General features: G+C 34.4%; 3 protein-coding genes across 15 annotated transcripts in view; 1 reads left to right on the top strand and 2 right to left on the bottom strand.

The window, feature by feature from the left end:
• LOC127452134 (DNA-directed RNA polymerase III subunit RPC10) overlaps positions 1–4,527 on the bottom strand; it is an 84,132-nt gene extending 79,605 nt beyond the window's left edge. For both annotated transcript variants that reach the window (XR_007899201.1, XM_051717360.1), the window contains exons 1-2: positions 4,269–4,527; positions 48–135 (exon numbers count right to left, since the gene is read on the bottom strand). Coding sequence is in view for 1 of the 2 variants with exons in the window: in XM_051717360.1 (XP_051573320.1) it covers positions 48–135; positions 4,269–4,379 (199 nt within the window). In the remaining variant the exon portion in view is untranslated. The remainder of the gene's footprint in view (positions 1–47; positions 136–4,268) is intronic.
• Positions 4,528–4,729: 202 nt separating this feature from the next.
• LOC127452107 (U11/U12 small nuclear ribonucleoprotein 25 kDa protein-like) lies at positions 4,730–13,225 on the top strand. 7 transcript variants are annotated; one of them, XM_051717315.1, is made up of 9 exons: positions 4,730–5,156; positions 5,312–5,402; positions 6,477–6,582; positions 6,830–6,904; positions 8,970–9,190; positions 9,412–9,531; positions 9,686–9,739; positions 9,910–10,049; positions 12,803–13,225. In XM_051717315.1, the coding sequence occupies exons 1-8, from the start codon at positions 4,947–4,949 to the stop codon at positions 10,008–10,010; spliced, it is 978 nt and encodes a 325-aa protein (XP_051573275.1). In that variant the 5' UTR covers positions 4,730–4,946; the 3' UTR covers positions 10,011–10,049; positions 12,803–13,225. The 7 variants fall into 7 exon arrangements, with proteins under 7 accessions (XP_051573275.1, XP_051573276.1, XP_051573274.1 ...); XM_051717314.1 differs by having other exon boundaries at positions 4,732–5,156; positions 9,902–10,049; XM_051717316.1 differs by lacking the exon at positions 12,803–13,225 and having other exon boundaries at positions 4,731–5,156; positions 9,686–9,791; positions 9,902–10,034.
• The window catches only part of LOC127452092 (myocardin-related transcription factor B-like), a 59,539-nt gene continuing 52,192 nt past the window's right edge, over positions 10,256–17,602 (bottom strand). For all 6 annotated transcript variants that reach the window (XM_051717272.1, XM_051717275.1, XM_051717273.1 and 3 more), the window contains one exon: positions 10,256–17,555. In XM_051717272.1, coding sequence (XP_051573232.1) covers positions 17,098–17,555 — 458 coding nt within the window. In that variant the 3' untranslated portion in view covers positions 10,256–17,097. The remainder of the gene's footprint in view (positions 17,556–17,602) is intronic.

Below are 17,602 nucleotides of genomic sequence, written 5' to 3'. Positions count from 1 at the left end.
ACAAACATGTAGAAGTACATGAATTACATTAGGATCCATTGTTTTACCTGGTGTGGAGTCCACGTTTTCCCAAGCAGCTGAGCCCCCGAGAACGTCATCAACCTCTTTCAGTTTGGGGTACTTTCTATTATTGACCTAAGAAATCACAAGGTTTTACCACCACAGTTTCTTCGACCCACATGAAATAAATATTTTCTTAAAAACCTAGTGAGCTGCCTTAACAGTGTACTTTGGCAACATTTGGAACATTCACTTTCTTATGCAAGTTCACATCATGTCATGCATTTGAATGGGACGTTGACATCATGTCATGCGTTTGAATGGGACGTTGACATCATGTCATGCGGATGAATGGGACGTTGACATCATGTCATGCGTATGAATCGAACGTTCACGTCATTTCCCGTGTTAAAATCGAATGTTCACGTCATTTCGTGTGTTAAAATCGAACGTTCACGTTATTTTGTGTTAAAATCGAACGTTCATATTATTTCATGTGTTAAAATAAAACATTCACAATTTCATGTGTTAAAATAAAACGTTCACATAATTTCACGTGTTAAAATAAAACGTACACATCATTTCCTGTGTTAAAATCGAACGTTCATATTATTTCATGTGTTAAAATCGAACATTCACATCATTTTGTTAAAATCAAACGTTCACGTCATTTTTTTTAATTTTTTTTTTTATTACAGAACAAGAACACTTACAACAAAATATACATACAAAGGATCACAATGAACTCACTGTTACACTCATAGTAGCAGCAGAGTAAAAGCAGAAAGAAAGAAAAAACAATAACAAATAATAATAATTAACCAAATAAAACCAGGGGATAACTTAAAATGAATTAACAAGAGAAAAGGTTTAAAGTATTCTATACATTCGTTTTGCCTTTTTATTTCTTGTATCTTTTAGAGTCTCAATATAATGCATCAGTTCAGTTTTAAATGGTATAATGTTAGGTTTATTGTTTGCCCATTTTTGTTTGTGTATATGGTATTTTCCATATATAATTAACAGATTTATCACCAAATTTTGTTCCAAACTCTTATTCTTATATAATAAAAATATATCTTTACCAGTTAGCCGAATCTTTAATTTTGTGTGTTTAAGTATTAAATATTCAATATCAATCCCAAAAAATTGGGTAAACACACATTCAAAGAATAAGTGTTTTATGGATTCTTCCTCTAAGTTTCAAAAGACACATGTAGTCTCCATGTCTCTAAAAAACCTTGAGGCTACTTGTCTCACAGGGTAAATTAAATGAATAACTTTATATGTGACTTCTTTAACTTTATTGGTGAGATTTACAAGGTAACTTCCAGACCTTTTTCCATTCAATCTGATTATACAATGAATTCCAATATGGTTTGCATTTAGGTAACGATGTATTTCTGCATATTGTTTTTATAAAGAAGTTGTTACATTTTTTATCTAAAATCTCCACACCATTAATACTTATCTGAGTATTATATACGGAGATACACTCTGATAAGGATATATCATCTGATAAGAGTTGAATAAGGCCACCAGGAATGGCATCAAAACCGATTGCAAATTCTTTAGCAGTTACCGGAATCTTATAGTAATTGAGAAATTCACAATAATTAAAAAGTTGTCCATTACTCTTAAATAACTGTCTCACCAGTTCAATTCCGTTGAACGTTCATGTCATCTCGTGTGTTAAAATCAAACGTTCACATCATTTCCTGTGTTAAAATCAAACGTTTACATAATTTCCTGTGTTAAAATCAAACGTTCACGTCATTTCCTGTGTTAAAATCAAACGTTCACGTCATTTCCTGTGTTAAAATCAAACGTTCACATCATTTCGTGTGTTAAAATCAAACGTTCACGTCATTTCCTGTGTTAAAATCGAACGTTCACCTTTGGGACCACTTCTAGATTTAATATAAGCAGAGGAGTCAAGCAAGGTGATCCAATATCTCCTTTATTATTCTTGATGGTCATGCAAGTAATGTGTCTCCATATTAAAGTTAATACATTTCAAGGCATTCAGATATTTGATCATGAAATTAAATGTTCCCAATTGGCAGATGATACAGCTATATTTCTAAAAAATGAAAAAGAATTAAAATTGGCTCTTGAGTGTCTCCATGAATTTTCTTTAGTATCTGGGTTAAACATAAATATTAAGAAATGTGAATTATTTGCTCTCAAAAGCAGACCTGATAATTTGTCTGAACTCCATGGTATACCAATTAAGGACCAAATCTCTTATTTGGGTATTAAAATTTGTAAAAATCAGAAAGAAAGGACAAATTTAAATTACTTTCCATTAATAAACAATATTCAAAAAAAGTTAATTCCTGGTTAATGAGGGATTTATCCTTAAATGGGAGGGTATTACTGTCAAAGTCAGAAGGCTTATCAAGACTAATTTATACTGCAATGGTCATAGATGTTCCAAAATCCCTTATTAATCAGGTAAATAAAAACTTATATAATTTCATTTGGAGGAATAAGCCTCACTATTTGAATAAAAAAACTCTCTGTAATCTTGTTAATCAAGGTGGGTTAAATGTACTCGATTTTGAATCATCCAACATTATACTCAGTCAAATGGATTCAAAATTACATTCGTTTAAGAGATAGATTATGGTTTTACATCCCAAATATAATTTTTAAGAAAGTTGGAGGCATTGACTTTCTTCTTAATTGTAACTTTGATGTTAGTAGACTTCCCATTAAATTATCTAATTTCCATGAACAGGTTTTACTATCATGGATGATTATGTATAAGCACAACTTTTCCCCCACAAATGTTTAATTTGTAACAATAAATACATTAAGCACAGAAATAAATCTTTTTTTTTTTTTTTTGACAGTTGGTTTAAAAATGATATTTTATTGGTGTCACAACTATTTAACAGCAATGGTAATTTACTTACACACTCTGAATTCTCTGGAAAATATTCCTTCCCAGTATCTTTTAAGGAATTTATGACTGTGATTGATGCTATACCTTTTGAACTTATTGAATTATTAAAATATAACATTGTTTCAAGACCAAATATTGACTTTACTGTTAAGTTGGAAGGTATAAGTATTACAGATAAAAAAAAAAATAATAACAACTATCTAAAAATCTGTCAAAATTGTGCAGCTCCATCAGCTAAAAGTTTTTGGAATGCACAATTTCAAAATATTATTTGGGAAGAAACCTTTAAAATTTCAAGACGGTATTGTGTGACCGATAAGATTCGTGAGGTCTCCTTTAAGATTATTCACAGGATTTACCCTGTTAAACAAGTTATTGCAAGATTTAGGAAAGATATTGATTTAAAATGTGCTTTTTGTAACTTTGAAATTGAAAGCATTGTACACCTTTTTTTTTTTTTACTGTATTTATACAAAAATGTTCTGGTGTGATTTAGAATATTTTATTAAGATGAATACGGGTATTGATGTGCATTTAAGGAAAGAGGATGTTTTGTTTTATTTTGATAGTAAAATTGAACAAAGCATGGTATATTATAAATTTATTGTTGATTTATGGAATTTTTTTTATTCATAAATGTAAATGGTCGTCACAGAAACCAAACTTCATACACTTCAAAATAGAAGTATTACTTTAATTTGTTAACAGGAGTAAAAAACAGTATAGCACTAAAGAGTATTAACTTTTATAAAGCCTTAAATATCCCCTTTTGAATCTTAATGTTATATGAATTGTATATTGTACAATTTATATCCTTTTGAAATCTGTATATTGTCGTTATACTTTTTTGTAATTTTTTTTTCTTTTAGTTTATTTCTTATGCTTTCAGTTGGTTTGACTCATGTTATATTGGTTAAAGCAATAAAAAAATAAAAAAAAAAATAAAACGTTCACGTCATTTCCTGTGTTAAAATAAAACGTTCACGTCATTTCCTGTGTTAAAATAAAACGTCACGTCATTTCCTGTGTTAAAATAAAACGTTCACTTCATTTCATTTCATGTGTTAAAATCAAGCGTTCATGTGTTAAAATAAAACGTTCACGTCATTTCATGTGTTAAAATCAAGCGTTCATGTGTTAAAATAAAACGTTCACGTCATTTCCTGTGTTAAAATCAAGCGTTCACTTCATTTCATGTGTTAAAATAAAACGTTCATGTGTTAAAATCAAATGTTCACGTCATTTCAAGTCGTAATACTTCATGTTCGATTCGATTGTTCGGGATGCAAAATTTAGTTTAGGCTGACAACTCACCAAGTTTTTAGAGCCAGACGTTAAGGTGTAATGATAACTTTACCTTTCTCGTTATGTTGTGAACATATGGGCATGTATTGCAAGCAAATCTGTAGCATCTTTGACCCTCCTCCACGATCAGCACATTTCCACACGTTGGACAAAATAGAAGCATTTTCCAACCGACAACATAATAATGTATGCAAAAAGTGCTACTGTGTTATCCCAATTCAGTTATCATAAAGTGGTTATAAAGGTTCTCGCTTCTATTTGCAAACGGAAACACGTGATAGTAAATGTGCCTCGCTATTTCAGGCTCGACATGAAACGACACAAAAATGTGAAAATACTTTGATAATAGTAAACGGAGAAGGTTAATGTGAGCTATAGTTGGTAAAGGTCAACTAAAAATTAATTAGGTGAGCATAATTATACATAAAATAGCAGAACGATAATATAGAGAAGTATTTACAAAACAAGCGGAACTAAATGCAAAGGAAGTCTTTGTGCACCCAAGAATTGTGCCGACAGCGTCTTTGTAAAATATAATCATGCTGATATTCACGCCTCTTTGGTTATGTGATGCAATTCCACAGTGTTCTCAAACAACTGAAAAAAATATTACGATTTCTGAATTTAATGTACACATATCGTTAACTTAAAAGAAAAGGAAATAACCCTTACAGCAGATTTCTGAAGTAACGGAAATCTGTTAACCACCAGTTTGACCTCTCGCGGTTTCATGTCGAATATGGAAGAACTAAAGGAGGCAAATCAAATTAATAACGATGAGAATGAGTTGAAAGACACAGCTTTTGTAGATGATTTTAAAAAAGAGGAGCAAGAAGAAGAGGATGAAGAAGCATTGCCACACTCTGAATTTCTTGACATCTTTGAGGAAGGTCTTGCTCTGATGGTGCAGGACCCATTACTGTGTGATCTGCCAATTCAGGTGTCAATGAAGAGTTTATGTCATTCATTCACATATTTAAATCCAAGTGAAATTTGAAATCAGTTCAGAAAAAGTAAAATAAATAATAATGTTATCCATCACAGCATGGTTTTGATATTTTTAATCTGCTTGATGTTTATCTTCAAATGTTTCAGGTCACACTGGAGGAGGTGAACTCACAGGTAGCTCTGGAGTATGGTCAGGCCATGACTGTTCGAGTTTGTAAGGCTGATGGAGAAGTCATGCGTAAGTTTTTCTTGGAGTCACTCTCAAATAATGGATCCCATGTTGTTCTCTTATACCAAACCACCTCCTACTGATCCATTCAGCTTGCCTTGCCCTGTGATATGATTTGTAGAGACTGGCCCATATTGTGTTCCATGACCTGTACAACACTGATTATTTTTGTTTAAGTGTAAGATAATTGAGATGCAGAACCTACACTCACTTTATTAGGAACACTATGGTCCTAAAAAAGTGCCCAACGTGGTCTTCTGCTGTTGTACCCCATCCGCCTCAAGGTTCGACGTGTTGTGCATTCTGAGATGCTTTTCTGTTCACTACAATTGTACAGAGCGGTTATCTGAGTTAACGTAGCCTTTCTGTCAGCTCAAACCAGTCAGGCCATTCTCTGTTGACCTCTCTCATCAACAAAGTGTTTCCATCCACAGAACTTCTTCTCACTGGATGTTTTTTTGTTTTTGGCACCATTCAGAGTAAACTCTAGAGACTGTTGTGTGTGAAAATCCCAGGAGATCAGAAGTTACAGAAATACTCAAACCAGCCCGTCACGGTCCAAATCACTGAGATCAAATTTTTATCTCTGATCCAGTTCGTTTGCTGGCTTCCATGGCTGCAGCACGCAGTGTTGTTTGCCTGCAAACTTGTTCAAATCTGGCAACCCGGCGGTGTGGAAATACTATTGGTGAATGGGCAGTGGGCGGGATCACACAGGCCAAAACATAAACAGAAATTCTGGCCCGGAATGGAAACTTCAAAGTAGAATATACTGGCTGAAGCATTGTTATCAGAGAAGCCAGTATTTCAACTTAGCATGTTTTCTAATTCTCTAATGACACATTATAATCATTTTATGATTTAGTACAGTAAACAAATTACATATAGCACCTTTAAAGAACCGTTAACCGATTAAGTTCAAAAGTGTAAGTATCGGTTATAAATATCATTTAAACTGATTATCGGTCCATGTCTAATGATTTGTTTGAGGAGAATAGATTTGTTAGTTCTGAGTCAAATTCTTGAGTGAATTGTTTTTAGTTAAGAATTTATTGATTATAATTGGAGCATACCTCTTTGCAGCTATTGTTGTTGTGCAGTCTGCTACAGTGCTGGATCTGAAGAAAGCCATTCGCAGATATATGGAGCTCAAACAGCAGCGAGAGGGAGGTGTCAAGCACATCAGCTGGTGGGACATGGAAAATGCCAAGTTTATGACTGTGATTGATGCTATACCTTTTGAACTTATTGAATTATTAAAATATAACATTGTTTCAAGACCAAATATTGACTTTACTGTTAAGTTGGAAGGTATAAGTATTACAGATAAAATTTTTTAATAACAACTATATAGTATATGATAGATTTAATTTTGTCAAGTCATTTTTTGTTTTGTTTTTTTGTTGCTTGTGACCAATTACCTTTCTCCTGTCAAGGAAATATGTGTGGAGAACATTTAATCTGGTCTTCAATGGAGAAAAATTAGAAGACGACAAAAGAAAGCTGAAGGAGTGAGTTCAAATCAGTTTTTGCTGTTGTAAAAAAACACATAGTGCACATTAGTCAACATGAAATAAAAAATCACCCAATTTACTTTCTTAATCTGACCTTTTTGTGCACAAGTTATCAGTGAATATTATTAGAAAGGAAACATGTTTTTTAGTCTCTCCGCCTACGTTTTGTATTGGCCCATGTCACCAAATCTCTCTCACTTTTCATTCTTTCCCCTCAAACCACCTGACTCCATAATGAAATTTTGCTTGTTGTATATCCTGCACTGAAAAGCCTAATAAATTGACTCTACTCAATTGATTGAGTAAACTCATTCCCTGAATTGAATTGAGTAATGGTGTCTCCAAAACTTGTGGAATTAAGTCCACTTAACTTGGTGTTCATGTAGAAAGAACTTACTATTTAAGATGAGGTAACGAGATGCAAATAAACTTAACTCAGATTTGCTATTTAAATGTTGTTGTTTCAACTTAATACTTCTAATTGAATGGTCTTAAATTTAGGTCATACAATAACACAGATTAAAAATGAAGATTATAACTGATTCTAGGTCAATCATTAAATAAACTCATTTCTTTACAGAAATGCGCACGTGCCTGTACTTCAGTTGCACTTGCGCAAATAGAACTAAGATAGTGTTAACAAGGTCCAACTTGACCAAAGGGAACTTGGGCCAAGGAAACATAATTAAATAATTCAAGTGCAAGGCATTGTGGGTATTCCCCATAGCCTCAATTTTGTACTTGATCGTTTGAGTTATTAACGCTTCAAATCTTAAGTCTATGGATTTTTAAGAAAAATATAAGGAACTTGTATATTTGAGTTATGAGCCCAAAACTTGACATTTCAAGTAATGTTTAATTAAAACAACTTGATTTTTCCAGTAATATCAATATTAACATCTGAAATATGTCAGATTACAGAATTAAAATAGATTGCAAATGCTGTTTCGTGTTGACTCTCAATTTTCTTTTGAATTACGATTATTACTACATATGTGATAAATAGAATTGTATTTCTCATATTTTTAGCTACGGGATCAGGAACCGAGATGAAGTGACGTTCTTGAAGAAACTGAGGACAAAACTGAACAAGGGGAATTGCCAGTCCTCTTTTAAGGGTCAAATTTGACATTTAAAAGACATTCAATTGCAGTCACTTTTGCTCAAGCAATTTTGCCTTAAAATGAATATTCAAGAATTATTCCTATTTTTTCTATTTTTTATTACAGTAAATAAAATTCAGAGCATCTTTCATCAGTAATGATAAAAGAGCCATTGTTTGTTTTTGTTTTTTGTGGGACAGAAACCCAAACTGATACATTTGCAAAGATGCAAATGTGTGATGCTTAACAGAAAAACCCAGAGCCATGTAACATAAACCCATTTTAGATCCACACAACTAGATCTGAATCACTATAATGAAGTACGTTAACGTCATATTTGTGGAATTTTATGTTAATTGTATACTGATCAAATAATGAAATGTGAACATGGTGAAAATATAGAGTTGGATTTGATTTCATTCATGTTTTCATGTATTATTATTTGTTTTTATGGTTCTACCAAACCACACAATTTGCTGTTTAAAACCCTCATCCTGACACGAGTTCTTAGGCCTGCAACCTGAATTTAGGAAAATACAGACTTACCACATACTTTAAATATTGTAAACATGTTCCTCGATATGACTAGCCTAATATTTCCTTATGACTACAACATGTACAGCAGACTGGAGAAACGAAATGCACAGGTTGCAGGAAACGCGGGTAAATGTGCTATATATCTGTATACTTTTTTAAACTTAAAAATCTGATTTATTTTTTCATGTTCACTATGTAGATTCACATTATAATTTTATCACACATGGGTTATGAAATGTGTTTTATTTGTAAGTAACTGTAAATTAAAATGGTGTCTACTTTTAAACATGTATTCTAATTATTGTCTGATACATTTTAAAAGTGTTTAGTTTAAATGTGTAGAGTGTAGTATTTTCACAGCATGACAGGACCATTCATTCTCCATTATTCTGAAGTTGTTCTTTTCTGTCCACAAACTCTAGTGATATCACATCAGAGAGGAATGGGGCTCCTAGAGGTTTAGGATCAAGTGTACGTGACTTTTCAGCTCTCAATATGCCTGGACCGTATCGTGAGCAGGAGCTGGCGAATATCTCGGAGGAGCTGAACCAACTCTCCATCCGCAGGCAGCAGATCAACGACAGACGCAATGTTCTGGGTTTGCTGATCGAATTCAGGCAAAATACCGGGAGAAATGAACAACGTCAGTACAATAATAGCTCTTAAAAACATACCATTTTGTCACATAAGCCAAACAAACTGTGAAAGACATTTATATATGACATCTTCATTAAGAAATAAGGTTATATATGCAAATATTTGGATTTTTGATTGTAGCCTAATTTTAATATGAGCCTTTACATTATATAGTGTTAAAATGTATGTGATAAACAGGTGTTAAACTGTAGTTCTTGTGACCAACAGAGTACTCCCAATTAAACTCAGAAATGCAAGAACTTGATAAGGAACTTGAAGTTCTTTCTGAGAGGAAGATACAACTGTTGGCAGAGCAAGAGAGATTAAGAAGAACTACACGTTTAATTGGTGACCCTTTCTCAAATTAGATTTGTTTTTTCATTGTTTTTTTCAGTTATTATGCTCAGCTTTTACATTTTGTTTTACATATGGAAGTTGATCTCTCAACTTATTTGACATGTTACTGTCTGTGTGTTTTATATTTTTATACCTTTATTTTTAGACACATCTGTATCGTCTGGTGTTATTTTTGTGGAGACTCCACCTTCCTTTCCAGGTTATTGATTTTTGTGTGTGTGGATACAATAATACTTGTGATGTAGTATGAGGTATGATTTGAGCAGTGTGCCTCGAGTTATGTTTGAATAAGAGTTAATTAAATACAAAATACAACTGCACAGAACTTCTTGTAAGTAGCTGAATTGTATATTTATAAAAGCTCCGCAGGTTATTTTGGATGTTCAACTACTTCCTCGAAACCCAGCCCAGACACAGTGTCCATTCTGCCGCCAATTTGTGACCACAGAGGTCACGACCACCACTGGTAGTGTGGCCTATCTCGTGTGTCTTATTTCCATTGTCTTTGGGTGAGTTCAATGCTGTTTTATGATGTTCTTTGGCACTTTCCATGAAAAGGTACATAATTGGGCCCGAAACTTTCTTTTTTACCAAATGGTCAGTGAAATGAGGTGCAAAATCATCAGATAATGTTGATTGTCAACCTCAGAAGGTCAAACTAAATATTATTAGCCATTTTTTCCCCCACCTATTTTATTTGATGATGTTTGCAATTTATATATATATATATATATATATATATATATATATATAACTACTTCAGAATGGTTAACATGGTTGCAAGTACACTATTTTTAAGATTTATGCATTTCAGTTCCATCAAACTGAATTGTGTAACGTTTAACAAAATAAATAAAACTTAAAATATTTAATTTTATTTGATTTCATTCAAGATTACACATTAATTCAACTTAATGGAATTTTGTTATAAAATTGAAATATATAAATCTTAATATATATATATTTTTTTTTGTGACTGTAACAGAGTTACACCTATAGCCTAAATTAAAGGGACAGTTCTTAGTGTTCAGTGTTTTAAAGGAATAGTTCACCCAAAAAATAAAATTCCCTCATCATTTACCCTCATGCCATCCCAGAAGTGTATGACTTTCTTTTTTCTGCTGAACACAAAAAAGATTTTTAAAAGAATATTTCAGCTCTGTAGGTCCAAACAATGCAGGTTAAACGTAAAGGCAGCATAGAAGTAATCCATACGACTCCAGTGGTTTAATCCATGTCTTCTGAAAGTATATTGGCACTTTTCCACTGCATGTTATGGTTTGACTCGACTCTGCTCGCTTTACTTTTCTGAGCTTGCTTTTCCACTGCAGTTTAGTGCCGTCTCAACGTGGGTGGGATTATAGGCTGATCGTCATAGTTGCGCCGCCTCTACTGCCGTGACATCATCTTAAACGCGACACAAACGTTACTGACCATAAACAATAAAATGACCGCTAGCTGTTAGCTACTAGCTCATTGTGCTGCATAAAGCAGTTGTTGCATGGTGATTTTACACAAGTGTAACAGTTAAATTGGCCTGGTTGTTTTAGAAGCAAGCTTTTCAGTAGCTGGTCAACTAAATACAGTGAAGCTTTTGAGCAGAATATAGGGTTAACGTAACAAAACGTACCATCCTCCATCGTGGACTCCAACAACGCCGAGTCCAGGGCACTCTCCCTCCCATTGCTCACCAGTCATTTGCCATAGATAGCGTCCATTTGGTTGAACCACTTCCACTTTCTTCTGTTTGAACCACTCTGTCTGTTGTGGTCCTTGATGGTTCTGTAGTCACTTAAGTTTTTTTTTACTTTTCCCTACACTGTTGGTAGGTCCGGTGGTAGCCGTGTGCGGCCAAAAGCTGAGACACTTCCTGAAAGACTTTTTCGTTTCGTGTCGTTTCGTTCGTCGCTAACGAGAGGAATGTCTGCACCTCGTTTATTGACCACAGCGTGGTTTTGCGCACAGCCATTTCTTTTTACAATTCGAAAGTCGCGTGAACAAATGATATTGCTGTTGCTGTTGCTAACTTTAAAACTAGTGGGTTGACGCTAAATCCAGTGACGCTGGTAGTGACGATTCTCTCTGACCAATCAGTGATCGGCTCGGCTCGCTTGGAACCTCGACCGAGGTGGTACTAAAAAAAGTATCAGATACCAGGTACTATCTACAGTGGAAAACCCCCAAAAAGCGAGCAGAGTCGAGTTGAGCTGTACCGTGCCATGGAAAAGCCCCATATGATAGGTGTGGGTGAGAAACAGATCCATAGTAATGTCCTTTTTTTTTACCATAAATTCTCCTCTCTGCCCAGTAGGTGGCAATATTCATGAAGAATGTGAAAGTGGAGATTTATAGTAAAAAAGGACTTAAATATTGATCTGTTTCTCACCCACACTTATATCACTTCTGAAGAGACTGGAGTCTTATGGAGTACATTTATGCTGCCTTTATGTGATTTTTGGGCCTTCAAAGTTTTGGTACCTATTCACTTGCATTGTATGGACCAACAGAGCTGAAATATTCTTCTAAAAATTTTTGTTTGTGTCAAGTACAAGAAAGAAAGTCACATCTGGGATGGCGTGAGGGTGGGCGAGTAAATAAGAATTTTCATTTTTTGGTGAACTATCCCTTTAAACTATCACTTAGCAGGTGGTTGGAAGATTGGGATGTTAAAGTGTTAAAGTTAATAATAAATGTATATTTTCCAAATTTTGAAGGAAAATATGTGTTTGGTTATTTTTTCATACAGTAACTTGTTTAACTGTTATATGCACTGCAAAATAGTACATTTTTGGTCATTAAAATTAGTTAAAAATGACCAACATTCTAACATTTCTATATATATATATTTTTTTTATTATTATTTTTTTTTTTTAAAAGTACAATGAATTGAATATCAGTTCAATAGATTGTTAAAATTATGACACTGTTGTATGATTTGGATGCAGCCAAAAATGTCAAGACCTCAGGGTAGGACTGGCCAAAATCACACCTTTAAGGGGGGGATACAGACATTTGATGTGTTTAAAACAAGCTACTTTTCATGTTAATTTTATGTTAGATTGTACAAAAGTTTACCATATTTGTTATGTACAATGATTCTACAGCTTTTACCAACTCATGTACTCTTAACAACTTCTACAGAGAATACAGAAAAGTTATACAATTGTTTCAAGATAAATGTATAATTCAATAAAATATCCAGAGAAGACATGTATGATGATATATTGGTGTTCTTAACAGTTGTCTTTCTGGTTATTTATAGTTGTGTAGCTGGCTGCTGCTTGATCCCATTCTGTGTGGATGCCTTCAGAGATGTCGTTCACAAGTGTCCAAAATGTCGGAGTAAAATACACACCTGCAAGAAGCTTTGATGGTTGAAGCTCTTGAAAACACAACAGAGAGAATTAAACTGAATCATCACCAGAACATCTGTGCTAAACAGAGAATTTTGAATTTTTGCGCAACACTTTCAGGGTTTACTGGAATATAAAATGTGGGATCAAAACACTACACTAAACAATGGGACCTTGAAATGGAACAAGAGTTCTATGATCAAATTGAATTCAAAATTGTTCTATGATCTTGTTTTGGAAACAGCTGTATAATCTGCCCACATGAATATTATATTTTTATATAAAATATATAATTTATGAAAAAAATAAAAATAAATCACTATTAAAACAAATGTCAAATGTTTACTCTTATAGTACCCCTTGGGTCTTTCTAGAGTTATAGAACTCTAATTCAGCAAACAAGTCATTTTTCAAATAAAGAAACATTTTAATGATAAAAGGCTGTATATACAATAAAGATATGTACAAAGATAACCTCAAAACATTATTTACAGTTGCACAAATATGTTTGTATCAAATGTAATGCAACAATATATACACTATGCAAAATATGAGGCATACAATCTACATCATACTCCAAAGGGTTAGTAAGATTTGAAATATTTCCCTACTCTAGTATTCCTCTTCAAAACATATACATTTCTTTGATGAGCATGTAGGGAAAAGTGACACACTCCTAATCGTCTTTACAAGCTCACCTAAAATATTAACTTTATGTTCCACAGCCTTGACTGCTACAGATATTCCACCAAGGGTCTTTTTCCCCACACTAAAAACATTTATACAGCCATATTTTTATGTTTAAAATATGTGAGAACTGCATAAATGCAGTAAACAGGTGTGTTTACATAAGAGTTTTTGATTTCTGGTTGAGACAGAAATATGATATCCCTTTCGAAATAACAATTCTAAATATAGAAATACATTCTTTCGCTTGGACAATGTGTTTGGATTAGGAACTGATTGTCAATGAGTTGATGCTCAGTCCAAGGTTAAGTAAGTGCAACATTTTTGGCATACTTTTCACAGAGAGTCCAGGGAGAGATCTGCCATCGTATCTGACAAACATTGCAGATAACTAAATCAGAGAGTGAGTAATATGTATCTCCTCGAAGAAATTCATTCAGCTCTTTTTCCAAATTGTCCAGCAGATGTCGCTACATTTTCACATTTCGTAGAAAAAAGAAAAAAAAAACCTAACTTAAAATCAGACTTTAAACTACTTCCACATTACCCACGGAGTCAATAAGGTTTAGTGATTAAGGTACATTCACAAAGGCATATCACTGCCAGCTACCTGTATTTCAGTGCTTATGTAAAAGAAGCTCTTATGCTGTGAAATATTCAGAATTTGGGTCGCAGCAGTTCTACTGAAACAAGTGTGGGCTGTATTATAGTAAATGCGTGACACTTTGACCAATCAAAATGCAGTGGGCTTCATTCTGATCACCTCATCTGGAAATGTACATTTCACTGGTTCTGTTTAGTGTCGTTTCCCTAGACTAGACACGCAACAGTGCCAGTTCAGCTGGTCTTTATGAGCGAAATCTTGTCCAGACCCACCTATACTCTTTTGTTCGGTATGATGATTTGTGTGCCACTCCCTCCCTTTAGGTCTAGTGTATCTTTGGCCCCATGTTGGTTTTGGTAAACAAACTCTTCCTCACCTTGACCCGTCCTATGTACTGGTTGCAAGTGATCTGGTGTGAATTAATCTAAATGTATTACCAATTAAAGACAACAGGTTGCCACAGATTTCTCTTCTTTGTCTTGCATGCCACTATTTAGCTGTCACAATTAAGAGTACCCTAAAGCAAAGGTTAACTGATTGGGAATCTAAAGAAAGCCACTAGACAGGTTCCTTCAGCAAAGGTGATGTAACATGGGTAACAATTACCATGGCATAACGTTTCCCCTCACAAATGTGTGACATTTGCAAACTCTACACAATGAGGTAAAGAAATAGTTCAGCCAAAAATGAAATTCTGTCATTAATTACTCACCCATGTCATTCCGAAACCATTATTTCTTTTTTTGTGGAATAGAAAAGGAGGTATTTTAAATAACGTCATGATCACCAATTTCTGGAAAATAGCAGTTGATAGTGACTTGCTTTAAAGCTTAAAGAAGCGCCCACAAGTGTCATAATAGTAGTTCATATTCCAAGTCTTTTTTGAAGGCATACCTTCACTTTGTATGATGAACAGACTGAAATTTACATTGTGAGTGACACTCAAATTGCCCAAATCAATCAATTAAATCCATACTTCAATAAAATCAAACCTCGTGTCAAGATGCTCAAGAACCAGTGAGGTTTGATGTTATTAATGTGCACTGTTTGGTGTAATCTGATTACAAAGTAATTAGTAACTGTAATGTACTTTTAAGTCAAAAAGTAGTGAAACACATTACATTTTAAATTCTTGATGAACATGATTTTAGTGTGATAAAATCGCTTACTAACCTATTCTGTGTAAAGTTATAGCCAATTGTACAACTTTGTTGCCATGATGATGTAATGCCAACAAGCCCTAAAATGACAATTTAAACAACTGTACAGCTCAAATAATACACAAGTTTTAACAAAAATTTCTGCAAGTGCTTTTATAAAATTATAAGCTTCACATTTCTGCCTTTAAACCCTCAAACAATTTGCCCTTCACTTCCATTGTAACTGCCTCAATGTAACTTCGATATTTGCTATTTTTTAAAGGAGGGACGAGTTGAAATAATTTTGTGGTAATCAACATTATGCCACAAATGCTGACGATTTAGCTTAACTTGTATTGAAAATGGAATATTGCTTCAAAAGTAATTAGTAATGTGATTACTTTTCAATGACATAATCATTAAAATAATCTGATTTACAAAAGTAATTTGTAATTTGAGTAACTGATTAATTCAACTTTGAGTAACTTATGCAACACTGTATAATGTGTTGTGATATTTGATTTGGGTGCTTTATATATGACTCACTCTGTACAAGTGAGTTACTATCAACTTCTATTGTATTGAAACCGGCATTCTTTAATAGGGCGGTGTCGATACAATCAAATATCGATATATCGGAATATTTTTTCCTCATGATATTGTACCGATACTTGGGATCCATGTATTGATATTTATATGAAACTATTCATATAATGTAACCACACAACAAAGTTGGCACATTGTTACTTCCAAATAAATTGAATGAGTTCACCAAGAGACAAAAACGTGATGTTTTGAGCTACATGGTCTTCATCAGACATCAGTATATAAATGAAACATACACAATGAACTGGAATTGAAATTGGAATCGATTCGTAATCAAATCAAATTATGATATCGTGATGTATCGCAACATATCGAATCGTGACGTGTATTTCAGTACGCATCGTATCGTGAAGTGACCCCTATTCTTTAAACCATCTCCTTTTGTGTTTCGCAAAAGAAAAAAAGACTTACGGGTCTGGAACGGCATGAGGAGAAGTAAATAATGACAGAATCTTCAACTATTCCTTTAATAAATTCTAAAACTAGAACGTTTCTGGGCAATGTAAACAGCAAAGGCACATTAAATGTGTGTATAATTTTTCCTTTCCCCAAAACTCAGTTCGAAGAAATTATACTGGTCAGAATTCTAGAAAACAACATTCTAACATTTCTATATAATATATCCCATGTTTCAAAGATTGCTTCATAATATGAAAAACAGAAGGTCAAAACTGCCTACATATATAGGCGAAAAGTGTCTCTACATTCTTTGTCTGTCTGGAAAGAGATGTTGGTAACAATATACTGCCGCGTACAGGCCTGTGTTTATAGGCACAAATGAGAAAAGCCGATGCTAAACTATCAGTGGTTGCTGACTGTTTAGATTGTGGTTTGCGCACAGTGGACCATTCCAGATTCAATGATCCCCGTAAGCTCAAACATTCTAACCCAGGAAACACAAAATGTTCCCATAACATTAGCGTATGGTTCCCGTTTGGTTATTTTTTGTGAACCAATTCTTAACGTTTTTTATAACCAGAAACTAATGTTCCCAGGGTGTTGCTGGGAGCTCAACGAATCATCAGAGCCAGTTCTCAGAGTCTAAGCACTGCGTGTCATTTATTATTGCAGGCCCACTTAGCCTCTGTGCTAGTGGTCCCTTAAAGTTAACAGATTTTTTCAGAACTTCAGAATTTTGACATTCCATAATCTCCTTCCCTTTGTGTCCTCACTCCCAGTGTAACTGTAAATCAGGTGAGTCCAAGAAATCAGAGGAGAAGACTGCAGCCGGAGAGGAGATACCTGCAGCTCCAGGCATTGTCAGGTCTAACCACTCCATGTTGTCCATGGTGGCTTCCTGCAGATTGAGGGTGGAAGTTGGCCTGTCGGTGAAGGTCAGGTCTGAAGTGTCCATTGGGGAGTGTGGCTCCAGCAGCTGGTTCTTCAGCTCTTCCATCAGTCGTAGGGTTCGTGGCTCTGTATCTTCCAGCAGGGCCTCCAACTGGTTATCTGTGGCCAAGGCCACCAGGCTGAGTGGAGGTGCTTGGAGTTGGTTGGGCATGTGGGCCATGTGTATCTGTGGGGGAGGGCGTGACAGCACCGTATTGATGGGCAGGGTGGTGATGTTAGCAGTCACTGGGAGAAGTTTCTCCAGTAAGGGATCATGTCTGGTCAGTGGGGAAATTTCTGTACAAGCGTAAGATGGTTTTGTTATGGTTTTCGTATACAAATAC

This window comes from Myxocyprinus asiaticus, chromosome 14, assembly GCF_019703515.2.
Source record: "Myxocyprinus asiaticus isolate MX2 ecotype Aquarium Trade chromosome 14, UBuf_Myxa_2, whole genome shotgun sequence".
Classification (NCBI taxonomy): domain Eukaryota; kingdom Metazoa; phylum Chordata; class Actinopteri; order Cypriniformes; family Catostomidae; genus Myxocyprinus; species Myxocyprinus asiaticus.
The sequence above is the reverse complement of the archived record's forward strand: the minus strand, read 5'-3'. Positions and strand labels throughout refer to the sequence as shown.

What these genes read in the sequence shown, in the direction of transcription:
- LOC127452107 (XM_051717314.1), top strand. Translation starts at nt 4,947, where the DNA reads ATGTCGAATATGGAAGAACTAAAGGAGGCAAATCAAATTAATAACGAT. An exon ending in AAGAACTACACGTTTAATTG is followed by an intron (nt 9,532 to 9,685) that starts GTGACCCTTTCT and finishes CTTTATTTTTAG; the next exon opens with ACACATCTGTATCGTCTGGT. An exon ending in CTTATTTCCATTGTCTTTGG is followed by an intron (nt 10,050 to 12,802) that starts GTGAGTTCAATG and finishes GGTTATTTATAG; the next exon opens with TTGTGTAGCTGGCTGCTGCT.